Source organism: Phodopus roborovskii, unplaced genomic scaffold (assembly GCF_943737965.1).
Source record: "Phodopus roborovskii unplaced genomic scaffold, PHOROB, whole genome shotgun sequence".
Classification (NCBI taxonomy): Eukaryota; Metazoa; Chordata; class Mammalia; order Rodentia; family Cricetidae; genus Phodopus; species Phodopus roborovskii.
The window spans coordinates 17,353,235-17,380,681 of NW_026126447.1; the positions used below are offsets into that span (position 1 = coordinate 17,353,235).

The 27,447-nt window shown below is 39.9% G+C and overlaps 1 protein-coding gene across 1 annotated transcript; it reads left to right on the forward strand.

Moving 5' to 3' along the window:
• Positions 1-27,032, forward strand: Snapc3 (small nuclear RNA activating complex polypeptide 3). Its single transcript, XM_051188121.1, has 9 exons — positions 1-340; positions 985-1,062; positions 6,870-6,954; positions 14,719-14,823; positions 16,872-17,021; positions 20,918-21,000; positions 22,584-22,748; positions 24,660-24,767; positions 26,611-27,032. Exons 1-9 carry the CDS (start codon positions 39-41, stop codon positions 26,756-26,758), a joined length of 1,224 nt encoding a protein of 407 aa, XP_051044078.1. The 5' UTR covers positions 1-38; the 3' UTR covers positions 26,759-27,032.
• Positions 27,033-27,447: the final 415 nt, after the last annotated feature.

Consider the following 27,447-nt stretch of genomic DNA (forward strand, 5'->3'; position numbering starts at 1 on the left):
TCACTCTTCAGCTTTTGCCGGAAGGGATCGCGGTTGACATGGCGGAGGCCCCGCAGGGCGGCGGTGCGGGTGGCCCGCAGCACCCAGTCCCTAGTGCAAGCCACGGCAGCTTCCCAGATTACGAGCTTCCGGAGCTTCACACCCGCGCGTTCCACGTGGGCGCCTTTGGGGAGCTGTGGCGCGGCCGGCTGGGGGCCCGGGATATGTCGCTGAGCGAGCCGCAGGCAGCCGCGCAGCCGGCGGACGGAGGGGCGTCGGACAACGGCTTAGAGGATGCCGCGGTGGCCGGGGATCTGGGCTGCAGTCTGGAGGCGGCAGCAGAGCTGAGGGTCGTGTGCGGGTGAGTGCGCGGCCTCGGGGCGCAGAGTGGGTCCGGCTGGGTGCAAACTCTCCCTGCGTTCCTCGGGTACTCATCCGGGCGAGGGCTGGTACCCTTCATCCCCCTAAACCCTTTCCGGAAGGCCAGAAGTACAGTTTATGTGAGGGTGGATCCAGTAACGGGACACGACAGTTGCATAAAAGACTTTTCCGTTCTCTGATCTTTAAGGCGCTTGTTGGGGCAACAGCGGTATGTACCTATCATTGACATTCGGACAATGGAAGTACATGAGGATGGATGAGACTTAATCAGAGCAGTGTTAAAACCCCAATTAACCGTAGTCTCTAGTGGTCTCTGTGAATATGTTATTCCTTCGGTTCCCCCAAAAGTACCTTACCTGAGGGTAGAAATATAAAACTTACTTGTAGTGGACCTCCATTTAATAACTGTACTGGCTGTACTCAAATGAACATCCATCTTTCAGTATAACATTGGCACAAAAACCATTGTCTTCTGGCCTCCTTTGAGCCGCCTGCTGGATTTCATAAGACTTCTTAATTATTCAGTGATGTATTCAGGACAAGCTCCGACCCGCTGTTAAAAATGCATGGCTGATCATAAAATGTTGCTTTTCCTTCCTCTCCCGACCCCTCCCTCTTTCCAAGCCTTGATAAACTGAGATGCCTCGAAGAAGGTGAAGACCCAGAAGTCATCCCAGAGAACACTGACCTAGTGACTTTATGGTATGATCTTGTTTTGTTGTATGCTTTTTGTTGGTTTTGGTGAAGCAGGACACCACACTGTTCGCCTTTTTTTGCTACTTATCTGAATACTTTTTGAATATTCCACTTTGGAAAGTATAGTATTATTCTCTATATCACCACTACTTAAATTCAACCATTGCGTTTGATGTCCTGGCTTGAGGCTGTAATTCCAGCACTCAGGAAGCTGAGTCAGGAAGATTAATTCAAGTTAGAGGCTAGCCTCGGTTACATAGTGAGTTCAACATTGGTTAATTCTTTTTTTTTAAACATTTGGACTTCCTTGATTTAACTCTGCGAAAATGGGGTACAATTGTGTGGGTTTTGTTCCCCCATCTATATATCAGTTTGTAGCTCCAGAAGTACCATTTTGCATAATCAGGATGATATTCTTTTTTAAATATTTATATATTTATGTACTTATTTATTTTTATGTATCGTTCTGCCTGCATGTCGAAGAGAACATCAAATCTCATTATAGATGGTTGTGAGCCAACATGTGGATGCTGGGCTCTTAACCTCTGAGCCATCCCTCCAGCTCCCAAGGTGATATTCTTACATCTAAAAAAAAAAAAAAATTAAAAACACAAAACCTCTAATACATATTTAAATTTGCTGTAATTTTTTAATGTAGATCTTGGAGTTCAAGCTAAATACTCAGTGTTTCTTAAATACTCACTGTAAAGAACCAGTTGTTGTTAGGAATGATGACATAACACCTTTAATCCCAGGGGAGGCAGATACAGATAGATCTCTGTGAGTTTGAGGCCAACCTGGTCTACAGAGTAAGTTCTAGGCCATCCAGGGCTATATGATGGCTCAAAAATAGAAACAAGCACCAGTTGTTTTGTTTCTTTTATTTATTTATTTTCTTTTTTAAGACAGGGTTTCTCTGTGTAACAGCTCAAAGGTGTGCAACACCTCTGCCATGCTCATTAGTCTTAATATTGTTAAATGTTATACTTTTTAAAAAGCCTAAATCTAGCTCTATGCTTGTCTTTCCCTAAAACTTGCTTTCTTCTGTCAGTAAATTAACATAAAAATAAAATCAAAAACCTAGCCAGAGTGGTGGCTCCTATTTGTAATCCTAGTATTTGAGAGACAGAGAAATGAGGATTGCCAGAAAGTCCAGGCTGTCTATTTAAAAAAGAAATCTAAAATCCCTTCACTATAAGTTTCTGCCACTCTGTTTCCCTTTCTTTTTTGAGACAGAGTTTCTCTGTGTACCTTTGGACCTGTCCTGGAACTCACTCTGTAGACCAGACTGGCCATGAACTGAGATTCACCTGCCTCTGCCTCCAGGTGCTGGGATTAAAGACATACACCACCACTGCCCAGCTAGACTTACTTATTTTTATTTTGTTTTGCCTGTGTGAGGGTGCCAGATCCCGTGGAATTGTAGTAATAGATTGTTGTGAGCTGCCATGTGGGTGCTGGGCATTGAATCTGGGTCCTCTGTAAGATCAGCCAGTGCTTTTATCTGCAGAGCCATCTCTCCACCTTAACCACTTAAAACAGAAGGTTTTAAAATGTGAAATCTGAGAAGGAATTATTGATACTACATATGCTAATGGCAAAATCTGTTTCCCACACCTTCACTGGTGTGGCCAAGAAAGCACTGGTTACTGTTCCAACCAACATGTACCATTTAAAGGATAAGATGAAACTGTAAGAGTTCTGCAAAATAAAGAAAACCACAAAATTGGAAGACCAGTAACTCTCATCCTAAGAGCCAAACCAGGAAGGATGTTTTAAAAGTAGATTTTAAGCCACCAAAATGCATTAGTGGGTAAAGGCACCTAACAACCTTAATTCAATTCCTGGAATCCTAGAACTTACTCCTCATAAGTTGGATGACCTCTGTACATCCAACATAGCAGGATCACACACACACACACACACACACACAGAGTAAGCAAATAAATGTAAAAACAAAAATCAGAGGGCTGCTAGAATGACAGAGAAAAAAGCACCATGAAATTGGGACTCTTCTAAATTGATTCCAAGTTTCACAGAAACTCAGGAGGAAATGAGACTGCAGAGAGAACTTACTGCAGAAAGTGACGAGAGATCTGAGTGCAATAAAACCAGAACTCAAATCACAGAAAGTGAAAAGGAACTGATAAAATGCTTATAGGGCAGAAGTACTCTAAATAATGCCAAAAGATAGCCTGTGAATTTGGAGAGAATCAAGTATGTACTACAAGATCCATATATAGGACAAAAACACCCCATGAGAAAATGAGATGGGATATGAACCAATAATTTACATTAAAAATTTTAAGAAAGATAATGTGGGTATGTGGACCACAGTTCCAACTGCTTCTAATCCTGGCTGAAACACTGTGGTGGGTCACTCCAAGTCCCATGCAAGCTTGGACTACAAATTAGACCTGTGTCAAAAGACCCTAGAATAAAGATGTACTTGGTAGCAAAACTGAATATGCACAGGGCACTGGCTTTGACCCCCTGTCCCAAAGTCAAAACAAAACTAAAACCACTGATTTGGCCCGACTGCCTTATAGGGCATAAAAATAAGGAGAAATGTAACCATAGCAATGAAGAGTTAAGAATGGCACACAGTTTTGGTTTCTACTAATCTTTCCCATCCCCTCACTTCCCACCTACTGACCCCTTGCAGACAAACAACCTCTCTCTACAACTTTGGTTTACCCTGTTTGTGTTTTCAAATCAGTGGATACTTGTGCATTTTATCTCCTTCAGCAGTCTGAGTTCAATTAGGAGGAAAAACAGAAGAGTCACTTTCATGGAGAAAGCTTAATCTAAAGGACTATTTATAGCTGGGCATAGTAGTTCACACATGTAATCTCAGCACTTAGACTCATGAGGCAGGAAGGTTACTGTTAAGTTCAAGACCTCCTGGACTACACAGTGAGTTCTTGCACGGCCTGGGCTATATGGAAAACCCTCTTAAAAAACAAAAACAAGAAGAAAACTTAAAGGATTGGAGCAATGGGGCCTTGACTAAACCATAAAGGAAATGTGAGTGTATGACAGGGTGAGTGTAAGGAGCATCCTACCCCAGGCCTAGAGGAGGGCCTTTCTTTCCCAATAGTAAGACCCAGAGCCCTTAAGAGAGGGCCTGCCTATGTTTCCTGAGTGGCGGTTACTGTGGTGTGCCAGGGAAAGGGGTGGCAAGGAAAGCAGCTGAGCACTAGGTGCTGTGGCCTGCAGTTTGCTGCAGAAGCTGCACATTGACATGGTGGAACTGTACCTGAGCTGGCACATCAGACCAGGAAGCAAAGCCTTCCCACATGAGCTACATACAGTGCAAGGTTTCCCTGTTGTCCTTTATTTATAGAGTTAATGAGTGCCAGCTGGCAAAAGAAAACTATTTTTTACAGAACAGGTGGAAACATGTATGTTTGTAGATAAGAACCAATGCCCAGCTTACCTTTCCTCCACATCATATACTGTGTGGCTTTGCTTTCTTCATTTACTATGTCTTGGAAGTCACTGATTTCAAACTTCATCATAGCTTCATTATTTATTCTACTATGTGGATTTGCCATAGTGTGTTGAATACTCTCCTATGTGTATGTATTTAAGATACAAATATTTTGCAAGTTGGATGTGGAAGCTCACATCTGTAATCCTGCACTTGGGAGGCTGAGCATGAGTGTAAGGCTACACTGGTCTAGTGAGACCCCATCAAAACAGAGAATTAAATGGGGCAGTGGTGGCATATGCCTTTAATCTCAGCACTCGAGACAGGTAGGTGGATCTGAGGCCAGCCTGGTCTACGGAGAGAGTTCTAGGACAACCATGGCTGTTACACAGAGAAACTCTTTGAAAAATCAAAGTAAGTAAATAAATACAATTTAGAGGGTGGATAACTCCTGAGGAACAACACTAAAGATTGTCTTTGGCTTACACACACACTTGATTATAAACAAAGAAAATGTATGCCCGCATGTGTGTTTTACAAATGTATAAGCACTAAGGAGGATGCAGAGAACAACCCTGAGTATGCATGCTGGTGATGATGTAAGGCTGAAGGAAGAGCCACTCACCTGTTAATGTTGTCATGGACTGCAGGGGAGCAGCTCGGGAACTGACCTGTGTGACTGCCGAACTTGAACAGGTAATAGTCCTCAGAGCCATCCTTCTCACTTGGGAGAAGTAGTAAGTTGAACACTATGATGAGTCTTAGGGCTTGGTTTTGGGATTTGAAATATCCAAATGGAAGGCTTTGGAGATGGCTTAATCAGGAAAGTGCTTGCGTGACAACTGAATTGCATCCCTAGGCCCTTAAAGGATGCAGTGGTGCACAAGGGACCCTAGCACAGGTGAGGCAGAGACTGGAGCCTGAGAACAGTACAGTAGAGAGGTGGCTCAATCGAGACATTGGCTGCCTTTTCTAGATCACCAGGTTCAATTCCGAGGACCCATGTGGTGCTTCCCAACCATCTATATTCCATTTCCAGGAGATCTGATGTTCTCTTTTGGCTTCCATGAGCACCAGGCACTCATGTGGCACACAGACTGACATGTAGGCAAACAACCCATATACATAAAATAAGATAGTAATTAGAAAAATAATAAGTAGAACCTGATATGGTGGTGTATGCCTTTAATTGTAGCACTGAGAAGGTAGAGGTAGGAAGATCTCTTAAGTTCAAGGCCAGCATGGTCTACAAGTTCCAGGCTAGCAGGGCTATATAGTAAGACCCTGTCACAATAAATAATTAAAATAAAGGATCATGATGTTCAGTGTCAACCTTTGACCTTCATATACATACATACATCTACACACATGTGTGTGTACCACATGCACATAAAAGTATCCGTTAAATTTAGAATTTTTAATACATTACAAAGGCACAGAAAATATAGATGCCTATGCTTTCATGGGCTAACACATACATGACTTTGTCTCAGCTGAAAGACTTAGCAGAAGTAACTAGTAATCAAAATACTGGCTTCTAAATTTGTCTTCCAAGCTGGACATGGTGTGTAATCTGTAAGTGATGTTTGGAAGGTGCAGGCAAAAGGATCCAGAGTTCAGGGTCATCCCCTACTATAAGTGAATTCAAGAAAAGATTGGGGTACATGAGACTTTGTTTTAAAGTAAACAAAAATCCCTCTTCAATAAAACTCAGGATTGAAAAAGTAGAGAATGAGTTTTGAATACCCATGATTCCATAAACCAAGGAATGCAGGCCTTCCTCCCCTACCCAAAATAATAAAAGATCAGAGCCTGTTGAATGTCTGGGCTTATGACTAAAGCTAGAACAATTTATGTAACAAAATAATAGTAAATTTTTAACTCATGGAATAAAATTCCTGTTTGTGGTTTTGTGATCCCGGAGAATACTGGGAGGAAGAACCTATGGGAAGAGATATAAGATATAGTCTTGGTGCTGTTTTTGTAATTTAAGTCTAAAAGTAGTCTAAAAAAAGTAAGTTATGAGATTAGAGTTGGTTAACGGAGCTCAGGAGTAGAGTACTTGTCTAGCATAAATGAAATTTTGGGTTTGATTCTTATCCCTGCTAAAAAGAACAACAACAAAAACGTTATGCTCAGTGGTTAGAAACACATGCTACTTATCTAGAGGATCTGGGTTCAGTTCCTGGTACCTACATGGCTCACAAATCCATAATTCAGTTCTGAAGGATCTGATGTCCTCTTCTGCCTCTGTGGGCACCAACTACACATGTGCACAAACACACATGCAGGCACACACACAAATAAGTCTTTTTAAAAAGATGTTTTAAATATTCAGGTATGCAATGCTGACTATTTTGTTTTCATGTGTCCATGTCAGTGTTAGGAAGGGGCTCTTGGACTATCGGGAAGAAAACATCACAATAGACCGCGCCTGTAGACAAGAAACGTTTGTTTATGAAATGGTAAGTTTCACCTTTCCACTCCTCTCTGCTTGAAGGCATGCGCCACCACCACCTGGCATCTTTGGTTGACTTTGGTTTTAGTTTGTTCTTTCTGTTGGTATCTGACTAAATCTATGCCTGTTTACCACTCTGTTCCCTGAATGTTTCTGTTCTGCTCCTGGTTTTACTTTAACCATATTCTTTTGGGAAGGGAACAGATTCTGGAACTTGCTTTGTAGATGAGGCTAACCTTGAATTCTCAGGTTAACCTGCCTCTATCTCCTGAGTGCTGGGATTAAAGGTGTGTACCATCACAACCAGTTTTTAAAACTGTGTTCTTATCCATTCCTTCATGCATGAAACTCTAAGACAGTGAAAGTGACAAGCATATGGTGGTTTGAAAGAAAACGGCCCCTAAAGGGAGTGGCATTATTAGGCGTGACCTTGTTGGGATAGTTACATTCTTGTTGGAGGAAGTATGTCATTGTGGAGTTAGGCTTTGGAGGCTCATAATATGCTCAAGCCACGTTCAGTGAGACAGACCCATTTCCTGCTGCCTGCAACCATCGCCATGTCTGCCCTGCCTACACACCATCATTGTCCCACCATGATGATAATGTCCCGAACCTCTGAACTGTAAGCAAGGGACCCAATTAAATGTTTTCTTTTATGAGAGTTGCCATGGTCAACTGTGGTAGAATTACATAACAAAGTACCATTTTGTCTGGGCAGGGTTGAGCTTATCTATAATCTCAGCACTCCAAAGACAGACAGGAAGGGTTCCTGTAAGTTCCACTCTAGCCTTGTCTACATAGCAAGACCTTGGGAGGGTGGGACATGAGGATGGAATGCAACAAATTAATAACTTGTTGAAAATAGCCTAATGATGCATGTGAGGGGGGGGGAGAGAGTAAAGGAGGGAGGAAGGGAGGGGAACTGGGATTGACATGTAAAATTTTTAAAAATTATAAAGTAAAATATAAAAAAAAAGAAAATAGCCTAATGAAACCCAGGATCATATACAATGAATATACACAAATGAACTTTTGAAATGTTAGAAATTAATAAAATGAAAACTTTTGTCTATTTCAAGGGTTTAGTAAAGTGACATTGGGGCTGGTGAGATGGCACTGTTGGCAAACGTGCCTGCCACCAAGCCCAGCATGATAGAGAAAGAGAACTGGCTCTCTAAAAGTTGCCCCCTACTGGTCCATTCTTTCACAGTGGTGTGCTCTTGCCACATATGCACTCGCACACACACATACTCACACATACACACATTCACATACACACAAATAAAATAAAAATTTTGGACTAGAGACATGGCTCAGCAGATAAAAGCACTGACTGCTCTTCCAGGAGACCTAGGTTAGATTCCCAGTTCCATGGGGACAGTTGCCCTCTTAGTGGCCACTGTAGGCACTGCATATACATGATACAAAAACATACATGCAAACAAAACACCTGTAAACAGAAAAATAAACTTAATGTAATAAAAAAGAATTTTCTAGGAGTGACTTTAGAGCCAAGCATAGTAGTGTACACCTTTAAATCCCAGCACTCGGGAGGCAGAGAAAGGCGGATCTCTTAGTTTGAGGCCAGCTTGATCTACAAAGCATGTTCCAGGACAGCCAGGAGTGTTGGTTACACAGAGAAACTCTGTCTTGGAAAACCAAAAAAAAGCTGGTGGTCTTAGTACATGCCTTTAATCCCAGTACTTGGCAGACAGAGGCAGGCAGATCACTGTTGAGTTCCAGGCCAGCCTGGTCTACAGAGCGATTTCCAGGGCTACACAGAGAAACCCTGTCTCAAAAAAACAAACCCCCCCTCCAAAAAAAAGCAAAGCTAGGCAGATCTGAGAGGCCAAGCCTGGTCTTTGTGGCGCACAGTGAGACCCTGGGTAGGTGTGGTGGTGTGGTGGTTTACACCTTGAATCCCAGCACTAGGGAGGCAGAGGCAGGTGAATCTTTGTGAGTTTGAGGCCAGCCTGGTCTATTAAGCGAGTTCCAGAAGAGCCAGGGAAACCCTGTCTCAAACAGCCAAAAAGGGGGAAGAAGGAGACATGGTGTACATTCAGAATGTTTACTGATTATCATTTTCAGAACCAAACAAATCCTATACTCAGTAAGAAATGACTCTCCATTACATAGTAACCCTGGTCTGTATGAAATTGCTGTTGTATATACCTTATTCACATAAGTGGAATTATACAATATTTTTCTTTTTGTATGGTTTATTTTGCATAAAGTTTAAATATTGATCTGTATTGTAGCATATGTTAGAACTTCATTCCTTCCTATGGCTGAATGAAATCTTTTTTTACAAGGATATACCACGTTTTATATAACACGTTGTTATAAGTTGTTTCCACGTGTTGGAAGTGTTTGGGATCTATTTTCACTTCTTTTTGTGACTGACATGCCTGGGGTGGAATTGCTAGGCACTATGGTGACTGCCTGAAATTTTATGTACTTGTGTGATGATTCTGTATGTATTGTCTTCCATAAAAATCGACATTTTTGTATTCCCACTAGTAATTCATTGAAGCTTCCGTTTCTCCAGATCCTTTGCAATTCTTATATTGTTTGTTTAGAATAAACACCCTAGTAGTCACTTATCTTGCTTTATAATTTTGATTTGTTCTTCCTAATAGTTAATGATGCTAAGCATTTTTTGATTTAATTACTGATGGTTTTTGTATGTTTTCTTTGAAAAACATCTAGTTCTTTACCAATTAAAGTGTATTGTCTCATGACTGGATATTCTGACTGCTAAAGCTTTACCTTACTTAAAATTTGAAAATATTTTTTCTCATTCTGTGGATTGTCTTTTTCACTCTTTTGATGTTTTAAAATTTGATGAGATCAAGAATATCCAGTTTTTTTGTTGTTGTATTTTGTTCTCTGACTTTGGGTATATTTAAGAAATACTAAACTAACCCAGTACTGTGAAGATTGTCCTCTTTGTTTTTTCTGTAGAGTGTTAAGAGTTTCAGCTTGTAGGCTTGGTCTTTGATCATTTTGATTTTTTTTAACTTAAAAAAAAAAAATGTTTATTTTGTATGTTTGGGGTTTTTGCCTGCATGTAGGTCTGTACAGCACCTGTGTGCCTGGTGCCCATGGAGGCCAGAGAGGGTGCTAGATCCCCTGGAACCAGAGTTAAAGATGGCTGTCAACCAAACCCAGGTCCTTGTAAAAAAGTAAATGCTCTTAACTGTGGGACCATGTTTGCAGCTCCTTTTGAGTTAATTTTAATATGTGATATAAAATGAGGGTTAACCTTCATTCTTTTGTACATAGCAATACATCAGCCCACAGGTGGGGTACAAGGCACCCCGTTCCCCAAAAAACAGTTTTAAAATTATGTGTGTACGTGTGTATGTGTGTCTTATTGAGACCTCAGGGTCTCACTGTATAGCTCTGGCAAGCCTGGAACTTGCTGTGTAGAGCAGGCTGGTCTTGAACTGAGAGATCTGCTCACATCTGCCTCCTTGGTGCTGGAATCAAAGGTGTGTGCCACCCCACTGGCACTCAAAATATAAAATTGTGTTGCACAGAAGCTATTCAAGGTTTCTCTAGCACTGGCTGATACAAAGCATGATAAGACACTTTAACAATAGCAACTTCAGAAAAGGGTGACAAGATGAGTTTCATGTATTTAATTTGGTGGTATAATCAACCCCTCTCTCCCTCCCTCCTCCTCCCTCTACCTCCCTTCTTCTCCCTGCCATTACATTAATTTCTTTCTAGGAAGCAGGGAACACTAAGTGGTCTCCCAGTGTGAAGGGCCACATGATCCCTTTTGTGAGCAGTCAGATTTGGTGTAGGCCAAGTGCTAGCTTGCAGTGCACAAGGCTGTGGCTCAGATCCCCAATGCTAGGGGATGGGGTATTTCACTAGAGTACCATTTTTATTTGATCACATATGGAAAAAAAAAAAAAAGTTTCCTAAAGATACCTAAAGCCAAGTACTTTAACACAGAATGGGCTTTTGTTTTGTTTTGACACCTAGATCCTATTTGTGCCTAGCTGGTGCTTGTATGCAGCACTGAGGTTGTCAGCCTTCACAGACATTGTCTTCATCCACTGCACCATCACAGCCGCTCTCTCCATAGACTCACAGTCAGAAGGATTTGGATAATTTTTCTGTTTTTTGGTTTTTTTTTTTTTTTTGTTTTGTTTTTTCTGTATTTTATATTAGTTCTTTCTCTGCATCCTGAGTGTGGAATTAAAGGCATATTATTTGCCTTTTTTGTTAAGTCTGGAATTAGTTTGTTCTCCTTTTTTTATAACTCCTTACCACAGTTTAATTTTAAGGTTGCTTCACATGGAGATGTTTCTCTGAAGTATATTCAGTATGTTGCGCTTTCACTGTCTGTCAGTGTTTTCTAACTTCCCTTGTATATTTTTTCCTATGGTTGTTTTAAAAAATGGGTTTTTTTGTTTTGTGTTATTTTCATATGTGTATATGTGTGTGCTTGAGTTTGGATTTGTGAACATGAGTGCAGTGCCCATGGAGGCCAGAAGAAGGCAGTGGAGTCCCTGAAGCTAGATTCATAGGCAGTTGTGAGCTACCCTATGTGGATGCTGCAACCCAAACTGAGTTCCTCTGCAAGAGCAGAATGTAGTTAACCTCTGAGCCACCTCTTCAGCCCATCAGTTTGGTTTTTAGAAGGGTCTCGCTTTATAGCCCAGGATGGCTTCAAACTTTACAATCTTCCCATACCAGTCCTCCCTGTCCCCACATTGATGGGGTAATAGGCATACACTACTATGTATGATTGTACTATTGTATTTTTAAGATTCTCAGTTTTTCCTTGTTACTGATTTCTAGTGTTACTGACGTGTGATCACAACTACTTTGTATAACTTTAGTTCCTTTCAGTCTAGTTGGTGGTCTGTCCTACAGAGTGGCTCATGTGCACCTGAGGAGGCTACTGTTGGCAGGAGAGTTCTGCTTATTTATGTTAGCCTTTGTTTTTAGTGCTCTGTTCTTCCACTGCCTATTGAGTTCACCAGCTAGGCAGTGGTGGTGGCTCACACCTGTAATCCCAGCACTCAGGAGGCAGAGGCAGGTGGATCTCTGTGAGTTCGAGACCAGTCTGGTCTACAGAGTGAGTTCCAGGACAGGTTCCAAAGCTATACAAAGAAACCCTGTCTCAAAAAACCACAAAAGAAAAATATCCAAGTCCAGAATTTTTTCTAACTATCAGCTTTTTTGCATATATTTTAGGATCTATGTATGTTTATAAAACTGTGTGTCTCACTGCTATATGGCACATTTTATCCACTATATTACCCTTATTACTGTCTCATAATCTTTCTTAAACCCTGTTTTGTCTGATAGTAAAACAGCCTCCAACAGTTCTATTATGGTTTGCATGGAATACCCTCTACTTTCACTTTGAACATGTTTGTGTCTTGGTGTCTAAAATGAGTCTCCTGTAGACAACATAGAGCTGAATAGTGTTTGTAATCCAGTCTGTCAGCCTGCCCTTTCAATAGGAGAATGTCATCCATTTACAGGTATACTAGTTACTGGTAAGAAAGCACTTCTGTTATTGGACTCTTTGGTCTTTGTTCTTCTGTTCTTCCATTATTTCCTTACTTTAGATATTGATTTTTGTTGTGTATCATTTTGATTCCCACCTCCTTCCTTTTCTGCATACATTGAAAGTATCTACTTATAGGTTATCTTGTTTGTGTGGCTTCAAGTCACTACCTTCTCACTTCAGTCTGAACAAGGTCTATCTACTGTGGCTAGTGTTTCTTCAGTTGCTGTGTATCCCAGGGTTTTTTTCTTTCCTTTATCCGTAATGGATAGTTTTACTAGATATAGAATTCTGGGTAACTACTTTCTTTTGTGGTTTGAAGTGTGTCTTCTGATTTGTTTCTTGTCTTGTTTTCCGATGAAAAATCTGCTGTTAAATCATTTGAGGAACCTCATTTCTTGTAGTTAAGTAATTGGTTTCTATTAGTTCATTGACCATATTTATGACAGCTGACTTAGCATATTATTGTATGTGCTTTTAATTCAATAGGCTTTTATTTATATGTGAGTCTAGAATTTGCTTCTAGGAATAATTACCATATTAAACACTTTTTTACATTTATTCAGAGAGAGTTATTGAGACTGTTGGGCAGGGTGTATGTGTACATGCATACACTGCCATAGCATGTATGTATGGTCAGAGGACAATTTAGAGGACTCAATTCTCTTCTTCCCTCTATGGGTTCCAGGCTTGGCAGCAAGCTCTTTACCTGCTAAGCCATTTGCCAGCCCTCATTAACTAACTGATTTTTCTTCAAGACACTAGCTCTGGATGTCCTGAAGTCACTATGTAGACCATGCTGGCCAAAGAGATATCAGAGAGAACTTACAGAGATCTGCCTGCCTCTACATCTTGAGTGCTGGGTTTCAAAGCCTGCACCATTACACCTGACTCCCTAATTAACTTCTTTACCTAGTAATCTCAATGAATTTGGTTCCTTTGGTTCAATTAACATAAAGTTCTTTCTTGTGTTTGAGCCGTATTTTCCTCTTCCATGTGCGTGCTTTTGTTGAAAACTGGACATTAGTTGTTAATGCTTTTTACTTTCCCAGGCTGCTTTGCTATGTGCATATTAATTGTGGCCATTGGTAATTCTATTATCTGTTAAGAAAGGTTATGTAATTGTTCCAATAAGCGGTTCTATTGGGTACTGCCTACAGGGCCAATCAAGGCAAGCACCTGGCCAGGTCCTTAAGCCATCACCAGATCAACCAAAACACAACCCCACATTTTAAGGACAGAGTCTCTGCATGTCTGCTCTTCTGGGAACTCAGTGCTATTTCACATCTGCAGTGGGGAGAAGTATTGGCTTGCACATACTGCTTATCTGCAGAATACAATCAGATTCTCCCCTCTCCAAACACACCTGCCTGTGGGAATATCCAGTCAGTTTCCAGACTTCCAGGGTAATTTCATTTTATCTTCTCAGCCTAGTGGCTGTTTCAGTAAAGAGAGCTTCCTACTCTGCATGATGTCACTCCCACTTTAAAATATATATATATATATATATATATATATATATATATATATATATACTAATGTATGTGTGTATACCTGAATGCATGAATGTACACCACATACAGAGGGCAAAAGAGGACATTAGATACCCTGGAACTGGAATTACAGGTGGTTGTCTGCCACCATGTAGATGCCAGGACCTAAACCTGGGACCTCAGCAAGAGCGCTAAGTGCTCCTAATCATCAAGCCATCTCTCCAGCCCTGACTCCCACTAATTTTTAAAACATCTTGCATTTGCATTTTACTACTTCACATTAGTAGCTCTTATAACTATTAAGCACATATAAAAGAATATGATATATTAAAGATTTTATACATACGTGTATATTTATAATCTGAATAGGTTGCAGAGCCTCCAAGATCGTTGTTAAAATTGATTTTATAAGCATTTTAAAGGTTGTAAACAAGGAATAGTGATGAGAAATGCCATTCAGAACAGTGTTAGCTGATACTTCTGTTTATCATTAGTGGCTAAGCATATAGCACCAGATGTTTTATTACATATTTTATGTACATATTCCAAAAAAAAATCTGCACAAAGAAGTACTTACTCTTATTCAATAGGTGAAGCTGAGCATAAGGAGAGTAAGCATTCCTCACTTAGAATTCGGCATCAAACCCAAGGTTGACTGGAGCCCTCCCTCAGTGTGGGCTCTGTGCTGCATTGCCTCTTAGCTGAGTTACAGTGGCTGATTTCAAGGTCTCATTTTCTTCAGGAATATCATGCACTTGGGAAAAAACCTGAAAATCCAGAAGACATGATTGGAGAAGGGGAGCTTATCCTATCTGTGAACATCTTGTACCCTGTTATATTTAATAAGGTCAGTAGTGAAACCTGGTTTTCATGGCTGAGTACCCTAATTTTGAGTGTTAGGGTAGAACCTAGAACCTCAAGCATACTAGGCATGGGGACACCACCAGTCCCTAAAAGTAACTTTTATCAAAGCATTTAATTATTTGAGTCTATCTCAAGTTTCAAAATAAATGTTAGCATATTTAGTCTGACATCTTATTTTTAGGACCATCAGGATGTATTTGTGAGTTCTTTGTTTTAATAAGAAATGTTCCAACAAATTTCAGCTGAGTTAAATTACGTCTTTTAACCAATGATTTCATTTATTAACAATGATATGTGTGGCTGATTTTGCAGTAGAAGCAACTGGAAGTATGTACATACCTCCAGAGTGATTCTAATTTGCTAATAGAGTAATGGAATGAACTTTGTTCCTCAGTTCAGAATCCCTGGGAAGTTCCTCATTGATGACAATGCAGAAAACAAGTTAGGGATACCCAGTATTGTCTTGTTTATTGCTGTGAGAAAACACAACAACCAATGCAATTTACTGAAGGAAGGCCTTGGCTGGGGCTTATGGTTCCAGAGGGTTAGAGTCTATAATAGTGAAGCAGTGGCAACAGGTAGCAGACATGGCCACTGAGGCTGGAAGCTGAGGCTCACATCTCAAACCACAAACAGGAAGCAGAGAAAGCAGACTCGAATTGTACAAGTCTTTAAGTTCTCAAAATACAGGCTCAGGGCCTAGAGTGATGGCTTAGCAAGTACTGCTCTTACAGAGGACCAGAGTTCTGTTCCCAGTACACACATCAAATGGCTCAGCTCACAACCACCTGTCACTTCATCGACAAAGACTTCAACACCCTCTTCCAGCCCCCTCAGACAACTGCACTCCTATGTACATACTCACACATGGAAACACAGGCATACACAGAATTAAAAGTAAAAATGAATTTAAAAACAGTGGTTTAAGTATATTGCTATACATAATTTGCACATAGTAGGCTTTTATGAAGCACCTTGGTTGTACTTGCTAATTGCATTGCTTGAGTTCTCAAATTGCCAGGTTTTTTTTTTTTGTTTTGTTTTGTTTTGTTTTGTTTAGTTTTTTTCTGAGACAGGGGTTCTCTGTGTAACAGCTATGGCTGTCCTGGAATTCAGTTTGGAGACCAGACTGGCTAATTGCCAGTTTTCAAAATTGAATTTTTTGGGTTTATAACTTGGGAGTAGAATGTAGATTGCAACTTGAGTGATGCAACTTCCAGGAAAATTCAAGACACTGCTGCTGGATGAAATTGTATTCTAAAGGCTCTTAGTCCTAATGTCAATTTAGTAGCACCTGGATTATAAACTTAAAATCTGTGTCTTGGTTGTACCCATGGGATTTTGAATTTTGGGAGGTGATTAGATGATGATAGGAGAGGTTAACATCATCAGAGTAAATTCATACTACCTAAGAAGAAAGAGCACACAAGGTTGACGGGTTTTGGTTCCAAAGAAATGAGGGTTACTTATACAACTCTTAAGGGTTTCTATAGGAAGGGTAAACAGTTTAGGATTGGTTGGTTTTTGAGCTGTGGGTTGTAGGGTGGTAAACAGCACTCCCCCCCACTCAGCTGAATTATATCCAGCACCTTGTACATGATAGACATACACTCTACCACTAATTGAAGTATTTTAGGTTGGTCTTCTAATTAATGGATATGGTATAGACAAATACAGAAAAAATAAGAAAATACAGAATGCCAACTTATGAATATAATTATTTGTTTTCAGTACTATAGATCAAACTCAAAACCTCGTGCATACTAGGCAAGTGTTATACTACTGAACTCTGAGTCCAGCCTAAGAGGATAGGTTAAATAAAGAAAATTAAACTTGGCATGGTGGCACATACTTTTAATCCCAGCACTTGGGAGGCAGAGGCATATCAGTCTGAGTTTGAGGACACCCAGGGCTACAACTTAGACTCTGTCTACAGGGAGAAAAAAGTAGTAACTTCATTTAGATTAGGTATTGGTGGGATTTGTGGTTAACTGGTTTTTAAAATGGACACTTCTTACTGTTTGACTTCAGCACAGAGAACACAAACCGTACCAGACTATGTTGGTATTGGGCAGTCAGAAGCTAACTGAACTTAGAGACTCAATTTGCTGTGTCAGCGACCTCCAGATTGGTGGAGAATTCAGCAGCACTCCAGACCAAGCCCCTGAGCACATCAGCAAAGTAAGTGACCTTTCCCTTAGAAGAAGAAAACAGCAGGCAAAGGAAACCATGATTGCTCCAGCAGGGTCATGAATGTTGACTGAGTGTTCTCATGATTTGTGTGACAAAGGTGCTGCCATCTCTCCTCCTGCCATCCCTCGAGCTTTTCAGAGGCATTGCTGTGTGTTCCTCAGTGCTCACTATTTACAGCTGTTCTATGGTGCTCCTCCTCCTGAGCTAATACTGACCGACTAGCTATCTGGCCAGTTGGGTTCTCTTTTCCTTTTCCCTATAGTTGGGACTTCACCTTAGCTGCTTTATTCATCTTTATTTATATTTCTTAGGATTAAACTTAAGGAAGCACTCTTCAGTGAGTTATAGCCCCGGCCTTATTTATTGCTTTGATTTTTGTTCTTCAACCTTTCCTGTGTAAAATGCTGTAAGATTTTTCAGTCCACCTTAACTACCTCAAGGAGAAGCTTGGAGTTCACCAAGAGCCTCAGTCATTTGCACCCCTTTACTGCTAGTGGGTCAGTAAGTACACAGGCTTGTATCAGACAGGGAGATAGATGGTGAAGATCTGATCTTTGCTGGTATTTCCTTCATGAAACAGAAATGCCTGAGTCTCTTGGAGGGGAGCAAAGTGTCAGGTGGACTGCCCAAAATATTTTCAGAAGTGAGGGAGTGTTTGCCTAAGCAAAGAGAATGATCAAATCTCAAGAGAGACTTTTCTAAGCAAGGACTACAAATAGTTTATTGTCTTACTTATATTTCTGAAAATTTATCTTATTTGTATTAGTGTTTTACCTGCTTGTATGTCCATGTAACGTGTATGTAGTACCTGAAGAGGTCAGAAGAGGGCACTGTATCCTGGAAGTTACAAATGCTTGTGTACTTCCTTTCATGTGGGTTGTGAGCTGCCATGTCGGTGCTGATCATGAAACCCAGATTCTCTAGCACTGCAGCAAATACTCAGAACCACTAGGCTATCTTTCTAGCCCCCTGTCTTATTTAATGATATTTACACATCCGCTGTTATATTCTTTCTGCTTCTGTCTAAATAGCATGATCTTTGAGCACACACCATGTGCCCAGTATATGCTGGCCTTAGAAAGCAAAAGATCAGTCATGAGTTCAGCAAGCAGTGATAGGGACTTCAGCAAGCAGTGATAGGGGCTTAAGTCAGATCCTTGTTGTTTCCCTCTTAAAGCCCTGCTGCTGTCAGTGTGCTGGCTATGGGTGACTGACTACCTGGTGAACAGGCATTAACCATCAGTGTGGTTAAACTTCACAGGCAGGCCTCTAGCACAGGGCTTTGTGGATATTTTAGAAAATTTGTATTTATGAAGTTTAAAATGAGGAATTAATTAAACCTAATGTCTTTTTGTTGTTGTTATTGGTTTTTGGAGACAGGTTCTCTCTACCTAACCCTGGCTGTCCTGGAACTCACTACATAGACCAGGCTGCCCTTGAATTCACAGAGATCCACCTGCCTCTGCTGCTGAATACTGGGATTAAAAGTGTGTGCCACCATTGCCTGGCTTGAGCCTCACAACTTACTTAATGAGCCTTAAAAAGACTATTTCATTGACATTTGCATTTTACAATGTTATTTCCTTTTCCCCCCTCATTTTTTTTTTTTTTTTTTTTTTTGTAATATTTATTTATTATGTATACAGTATTCTGTCTACATGCTTTCCCTGCAGGCCAGAAGAGGGCACTAGATCTCATTACAGATGGCTGTGAGCCACCATGTGGTTGCTGGGAATTGAACTCAGGACCTTTGGAAGAGCAGGCAGTGCTCTTAACCACTGAGCCATCTCTCCAGCCCTTTCCCCCTCATTTGTAAGGGAAATTATGAAACATATAAATATGGAGACCAGTATAATGAACCCCATGTATTCACTAACCTATGTTCAGTAGTTCTCAGTTTTTTCCCAAAATTATTTTGTATGTTAACACCGTTGTACACAAATAGTCCTTGAATTGATGTTTTTGTTGGTTTCATGGCATGTATCCCACCGGCAGTTGTGGATGCTTTTATAGGGGGCTGCAGCTTTTACAGCAAGCTGAACTGTTAAAAGTTGTTGCCAATGTCCCTGAACTTAGGTAACTCCAGTATATTTAAGTCCCTGTAGCTTTAAAGTAGAAAAATTATTTGCTAATGTTTGGGGGGTTTATTTATTATTGTTTTTAGAATGGGACTCTATTTTTAAAACATGTAAATAGTGCTAGTATTTTCTGATCAAGTATCAAATACACTGTCTTCCAATGTATCCTGAGTGGGCTGAAACCTGTGACTCTTTTGCCTCAATTTCACAAGTACTGGGATTGCATGTGGGCACCATTAAACCTGCCCATATGCTACCTGTTTATAGAGTGAGAAGTTATTACCAGGTAATATTTGGTGGAAACTATTTTTGTCCTTTTAGAGTTGTTTTTGTAAATAAGCAATAATGTGAAAAGGCATTCACAAGTTGCTCATGTCACTTCTGATGGAGTTTTATACAAATGTTACTTTATTTCCATTGGTTTGTTTGTTTAAGGCAAGGTTTCACTGTGTAACCTTGGCTGAGGTGGAACTCATTGTGTCAAACTCACAATATCCTCCTGCTTCAGCCTTCTGAATGATGAGGTTTTTTTTTTTTTAAGTTTTATCTTTATCATGTATACAGTGTTTTGTCTGCATGTATGCCCCCAGGCCAGAAGAGGGCATCAGATCTCATTACAGATGGTTGTAAGCCACCATGTGGTTACTGGGAATTGAACTCAGGACCTCTGGAAGAACAGCCAGTGATCTTAACCTCTGAGCCATCTCTCCAGCCTCCTGAATGATGAAGTTATGTCATTTAATCCCAGCACTCAGGAGGCAGAAGCAGGTGGATCTCTAGGTTCAAGGCCAGCCTGGTGTACACTGAGTTCAAGGCCAGTCAGGCCTATTTCAAAAAACCAAATTTGAAAAAAATTTGTATAGGGAAGTGTGTGCCAAGGCCCATGTATGGAAGTCACAGACCAATTGTGAAAGTGGGTTCTTTTTTTCTGCCTTGAGGATTCAGGGATCAAATTTAGGTCCCTCAGGCTTAGCAGCAATCACTTTACCTCCCAGGCCATCACACTGGCCCTTGAAACTTTACTTTAGGTTTTAGTTTACAGTTCTGACTGCTTCAGAAGCATACTAAAGGACAGGTTTGTGTTCTAGCTGCCAGACGGACATTGTACCTTAACTAAATACCAAGCCCTAAGGATTCAGTGACTACTGCAGTGAAGATCATGGCTACCCTCTTGAAGTCTTGGGGTATGATTCAGAGCCTTGGGATTGAGACCAGTCATGCCTACCACTATGTTATATGGGGCAAGACTGCTTAACAGAAATCCTGGTGGTACATGCCTTTAATCTCAATACTCAGGAGGCAGGGTAGGTTCTGAATTGAAGGCCAGCCTGGTTCTAGGACAGCGTCATGCTCTAAGAGTTACTAAAAATAGAAAGTTTTTGTAAGAACACTGAAAAATAAGAAATGCCAGAGAAACAACTAAGAGATCTTTGTTATTAGAGAAGCTATGTTGAGTTTCTAGTTCTGACATAAAAATAACTGATAATGTAGGTTGCACATAGTAAATGAACAATGAAGTTGAGTAGAATCAATTTGGGTTCCTTTCTTGAGTCTCAGAACACAAGTTTAATCAAGCCTATGATTAAACAGCAACAGGATAAAATTGAAGAGCTACCTCTTTCTCTCAATGTGGGGGGTGTGTATGTGTGTAAGGGTAAGTAAGCAAAGATTTTTTTATCATCTTACGGCAGCACAGGGGGCCCCAAATATGACTTGCCAGGTATTCATGTGATTTTTATAGTGTATAAATTTTGAATACAACGGTTAGAAATGTCCTTTCATTCAATACCATCTGTTTTCTTGTAGGACCTATACAAATCAGCTTTTTTTTATTTTGAGGGAACCTTTTACAATGACAAAAGATACCCGGAATGCAGAGACTTAAGCAGGTACTGGTCCCAAGAATCTTCTCAAAGTCTTTTTTATCTTTTCCTGTTGGCTTTTGTGCTTTTGAGAAGGGCCTCATTATGTAGCCCTGGATGGCCTAGACCTCAGTTAACCTCTTGCCTCTGCCCCCCCCCCCAAGTGCTGAAATTAAAAGCATGCACTACCACTAGATTTTTGTTTGTTTTCCCAGGACAGGGTTTCTGTCTGCAACCCTGGTGTCCTGGAACTCAGAGATCCATCTGCCTCTGTCTTTTGCATGCTGGGATTAAAGGCGTGTGCCGCCATGCCCAGTTTATTTCTAGCTCTTAGTGACATCTCCACAAATTTTACTGTATTTTTGAGGCCCCCTCTCCATCCCCAGGCATTGTATAAAGTTTGCATTGAATGGCTTGTACCTTTAAAAAGATTAGGTCCACTAAGGTACTGGTTATTAACCTTAGGGTTTTTTTTTTTATGTTCTCAAGATAATTGTGTGTATAAGGAGGGAGGAACACTATGTGCTTGTGAGCGTGGGTGGTAGCAGAACCAGAAAAGAAACCTAGGTCCTCCGAGCTAGAGAATATCTCTGCTGCCCTTTGTTGGTTAAGTAGATGGACACATTTCTAATAGCATTTTATTAGCACTTTATTTCATTACCAATGGCCACAGTTCTCAGCACTTGCTCTCAATTCTTAAAAATAATTGAGCACCCCAAAGAGATCTAGTTTCTGTGGGTCACAGCAATCAATACTTAGAATATTTTTTCCTGGTTTTTCGAGACAGGGTTTCTCTGTGCAGCCCTGGCTATCCTGAAATTCCCTCAGTAGATCTGCCTGCCTCTGCCTCCTGAGTGCTGGGACTAAAGGTGTTCACCACTGCTATCACCGCCTAGCTCCTTAATTAGAATTTGAAACTAAGAAATACCAACATTCTGATCTCAGTACATGCTAACTTTTTTGTAAAAGCAAGCAAAAAAAAAAAAAATCTGTTCCCAGAAATAACTAAGAAGAAAATGTGGCAGTGTTTTAACATTTATTGTTTGTGCTAAAGTGGTACATAATACACAGCCTCCCCAGAAAACTGGTCCTTACTGAGATGAAAAGGGCATCCTGATATACATAGTTGAGTTCTAGGACAACCAGGGTTATACAGTGAGACACTGTCTCAAGGTACAAAAACCCAAGAATAAAAAAAGAGCTGTTACTCAAAAGTAGATGAAGTTCAGTGTCTAATCCTCCTGCACATCCCCACCCCACCCCCCTTTAGCTTTTTTTTTTTTTTTTTTTTTTTTTTTTTAAACTCTAGAAGCTTGGGTGTATGTGTTTGTACCATGACACACATGAGCAGAGAAAAACTGGTAGGAGTCAGTGGGGATTGTAGGAACTGCACCCAGGTCATCAGGTTTGGTGACCAATGCTGTTACCTATGAGTCCAAATTCACTGTCCTAATCCAAGAATTTATTAACCACAAGGATTTTTCCCTTTTAGAGGGTTACCATCCATTTAATTAGGAGGCCAGATTTTGTGAAATACTACAGGTATGAACTCTTTTTCTTTCCTGTTCAAGTTTTAATAATGTTTTATCCTTACCTTTCTCCCAAAACAGAACTATTATAGAGTGGTCAGAGTCCCATGATCGAGGATATGGAAAATTTCAGACTGCTAAAATGGAAGATTTCACATTTAATGACTTGAATATTAAACTTGGCTTCCCTTACTTATACTGTCACCAGGGAGACTGTGAACATGTGGTTGTCATTACAGACATAAGGTATGTGGTATCACTCAGAATATTTTGTTAACAATGACATGCTACAGCAGGAGTGTGGAGGTCAAAGGACAACTTGTAGGAGTCTGTCCTTTCACCATGTAGGTTGTGGGGACTGAACTGAAGTCATCAAACTTGACAGTAAGCACATTTACCCACTGAGATATCTCATTAACTATGTCTGTTTCTTTAACAGTACAAAGTATAAATGCCTTAAAAAGAAATTCAGAGAATTAAAGAATTATCACTATGGCTTGGGAGCAGCAAACATCTGCTTTCCCTGTAACAGGAAGTGGACACTCTGCATTGCAGACCTATTATCCCATCTCTTGGGAAGCAGAGGTACACAGATGTCTGTGAATTCCAGGTCAGCCAGAACTACTTAATAAGAGACTGTCTATAAATCAAAACAAAATATATGTTGGAAGTCTATAAGAAAGTATGTATTGAAAGATTAAAAATTCCATACTTTTTAAGTATCTCAATTTAATCAAAAACATAGCAATTCTATAGTAGTAACTAACTAAATTCCAAAGTAATGAATGGTTTAGGCTTGAGGGGTTGAGAAAATGGCTTGGTGGGTAAGAGTGCTTGCTTGTTGAGCAAGTACAAGGACTTCAGTTCAGATTTCAAGAAGCCATATGAAAAGCCAGGTGTGGCCTTGCATACCTGTAACTCTAGTGTCACAGAGGGTGATGACAGGAGAGTCACTGGGACTGCCAACCCAGCTCTAGATCTAGTGAGATCATCTCAAGGCAGTAAGGCAGGGTGGTAATGCAGGATACCCCATGTCCTCTTCAGGTACCTACATGCACACAAGTACCATGTAACCTCATGCACACAAGTACATGCACACAAGTACCATGTAAAAATTCTGGGGATTAAGAATGTAAAGGTAAGCTCTCATAATTTCATATTTTATAACTTTTAAAACCTACTTATAGTATATTTTTATTTGCTAACCGTAAAAAAATTAAAAACCTACTTTCTTATTTACACACACACACACACACACACACACACACACATTTTTTTTTAAATATGTGTGTGGCCCATGCTGGCCCAAACTTGCTGTGTAGCTAAGCTTAAACTCCAGGCCCTTGGGATTGAAAGGATGGCTCAGTGGTTAAGAGCACAGGCTGTTCTTCCAGCAGACCTCTGCTAGGTTTGATTATCAGTATTCACAGCATGGCTCAACCGTCTGTAACTCCATGTCAGGAAACCAACACCATTTTCTAGCTTCTGTGGCACAATGCAGGCATGTGTTGCACATACATACATCTGGGACAACACTCAACACACTTAAAAACAGAAAACCTGGCCTATTTTTGTCATATGCTAAGATTAGAAGTATACGTCACCATACCTGTTTTGTAAACTTTAGAAGTAACAAATCTTTAGGATTTAAACTGTTCCGTGGTGGATTATAATTTATCCAAAGCCATGCAGCTAGTTAGTGGCACTTTAGTTCTGACATTTAACATCTAATTCAGGTCATTCAAGGATCCAAATCTTGGTTTTTAATAATGAAGAAGTCATGTAGTAATAGCAAGTTAATCTAAGTAAGGTATCACTGGGCAGCCTTGCTTATACAGTGCTGTGTTAAATAGTAAGGACTCTGATAGATTATTTAAAAAAAAAAAAAAAAATACTGTCACAGCATGTTAGCCTAAGGGGAGTCAAGAAATTAATTCCTTGCTCAATCTGAAAAGCACAAGTGACCCCCCCTTTAGTAAGCTAGGCAAGAACTCTAGGACTGTTACATCCCCAGTATGGAGTTAAGTATTTTGCCTAAACCAATCAGTTTACTGAAATCTTTTTGTAAAGAAAAAATAAGTCAATCCATGTTATGAATGTTGGGGAACAGGAATAGTGTTTGCATTTCAATATCTTCATCTGTTTTCCTCATGAAAGGCTTGTTCATCATGATGACTGTTTGGATAGAGCACTTTATCCCCTTCTTACCAAGAAGCATTGGCTATGGACCAGAAAATGTTTTGTTTGCAAGATGTATACTGCTAGGTGAGTGACAGCTTTCTTCATTTTTAGTACTTCAGTTATCTGCTTTCGGTTTGGAGTTCAGAAGCTTTGTCTATGTTGCAGTGTTAGTGCAGTTGTGTACAAAGGATCAAACCCAGAGCCTACTGCCTGTTAGTCAGCATGAGGCTACAACCTATACAATTTTAAAACAAAGAAATATATGCATGAAGTTCAGAACAAACTCCAAGGAGCCATGCTTTCTCTGCTTCTTGGCTGTCATTTACATTTAATCTCAGTTATTCATGAAGCCAAAATAAGGTTTATGTTCCTGATCAATCATTGTGACATGACACAGACCTATATTCTCAGGACTGAAATAGGAAGATTTTGAGTTTAATGCTGCCCTGGGCACAGACCTCACATCCAGGAGGAAAAATGAGAAGGTGGGAGCACAGCACAATGTGGATTCAATCTTGAGTGATGTCAGCATGCTTACACTGTGGGAATTATTTCTATTCGTGCTTTAAAGATGGGGTCTCACATAGCATGAGCTGATTGTCCTCAAACCAATATTGTAAATACATTTCATCTTGAATTTCTGATATTCCTGCCTTAATCTCTTGAGTGCTAGGATTATAGCCAAAAAGTCTGGTAACTACTCAGGAAAATAGCTGAGAATTCAACATCTCCAGTTAGCTTTGGGTTCTATCACAATATTTGTCTGAAGGGTCATTAGTAAAACAGAAAACAATTACCAAAGTGAAAGTCCAGAAATTGGTTCAAATTTTCCAGAACATTCAGAAAAAAGTTAATATAATATGATAAACAAGAGAAACTTAAAAACAGAAATTTCATGTGACCAGTGACATGGCATGAAACAATCTCAGGTAAACACTGTTACCTGTACTCCATGTACAGACTGAACTGTAGTATTTTTATCTTCATAAGTAGATTAAAATGCATGCATTCTCAAAATAATCAGCATTTGTTAAAAAACAAGAATGATACAGTACAGGGATGATATGAAAATTCAAGTGTTTCTATAGTTTGATGTTATCTCCAGTCAATCACATTGTAGAGTAACTAGAAGAGCTTGGATATAGTGTCCACATATAGAATTATCATACTCTCTACTTAGATATGTATAAGTTCGCCTTTTTAAAAAACGTAAGTATTTGGTTGGGTATTCGGACATATGCCTCTATTCCCAACACTCAGGAAGTTGAGGCACTGGGTTCATTCAAGCCAGCCTGAATTACATCTGTTAGTTTTCCAGGGTGGCCTACTAGAAAACAAGTGAGCTACTTAAAGGACAGGTGTTCTCATAAATGTGTGTGCTTTCTGATTAAAAAGAAAAGATTGTTTTACATATTGATCCCAATACTCTCTCCCTCCCATCCCATTCCCCACCCACTCCCCAGGGAGGGTGAGGCCTTCTAGGAGGGATTATCAAATCTGTCAGATCATTTGGGTAAGGCCTACCCCTTCCCTCCTGTCTCTAGGTTAAGGGAGTATCCTTGAAAGTAAATCTTAGGAAACATGGTTGTGTCTGCAGCATTTCCTGTTGTATGTCCCTACTGTGTTGGTAGTCTGTTGGGGAAGTAGTGAGAATGTTCTTTGTGCATTGTTATAGAGCAATGGTTCACAACCTTCCTAATGTTGCAACCATTTACTACAGTTCCCAACCATATTTCTGCTGCTACTATAGTAATTTTGCTGCTATAAATCATACCCGATATGAGATCTCTGTTAAAGTCATTCAACAACCCCCCAAGGGGTCATGACCCACATGTTGAGAACTACTGTTATAGGCTGTAAATCATAATGTTGAAGCATAAAAACCCTAGCTGTAAAATAACATACTTTTTTTTTTTTTAAACTACAGATGGGTGACGAACAACGACACCTTTGCACCAGTTGATCCATGTTTCTTTTGTGACGTTTGCTTCAGAATGCTCCACTATGATTCCGAAGGCAACAAACTGGGCGAATTCCTTGCTTATCCTTATGTTGATCCAGGAACCTTTAATTAGTACCACCAAAAAAAAAAAAAGAATATTTTTTTGTTTTCCCTAATAAGTTTGGTTTAACATATTTTGCACTTCTTACATAGTGTTTTGTTGTTATGGCTTTTTATTTAAGTTGCTTATGTTACTGAGATATTGAAATGCTTTTTTGTACTCTGAATATAAACCTTCTTGGAAACACAACTTCTGATTCTTTTCTCCGAGTCCTGCATTCTGTACCCGAATGGGTTTAGCTAATGATAGAATGCAGTTAACAATAAATACATCAATTCTTAAGTAATCTTTTTAAAGAAATTTTTTGAAGGATGTAAGAACTACACCTCCTACTATGAAGCTGCCAAGGTAAAGACCTTTGAAATATCTGTAGTAAGGAGAGATTAAAAACAAATTATTGATAACCAACAGAAATTTAGGAGTAGTCAATTTAATTTTGGGCTCTTTGATTTTTTTTTTTTTTTTTAATGAGACTAGAATGAATCTTAAAAAAAAAAAAAACAACTTTAAGTTATGGTCATAGCATTACTCAAAGAGAAGCCCATTTCTTGAAATCACAAATACATTGAGTTTAAAATGTCATTTAAAGTCATGGCTGAAGAAAATAATAGATTTTACATTCCCATGGCTCACTTAATCTTCATAATACTTGAGCATGTAAAAATTAGAGAAAAGATTTCCAGTTTGGTGCCTCCATTCTT

What these genes read in the sequence shown, in the direction of transcription:
- Snapc3 (XM_051188121.1), top strand. Translation starts at nt 39, where the DNA reads ATGGCGGAGGCCCCGCAGGGCGGCGGTGCGGGTGGCCCGCAGCACCCA. An exon ending in CCCCTGAGCACATCAGCAAA is followed by an intron (nt 17,022 to 20,917) that starts GTAAGTGACCTT and finishes GTTTTCTTGTAG; the next exon opens with GACCTATACAAATCAGCTTT. An exon ending in GTTGTCATTACAGACATAAG is followed by an intron (nt 22,749 to 24,659) that starts GTATGTGGTATC and finishes TCCTCATGAAAG; the next exon opens with GCTTGTTCATCATGATGACT.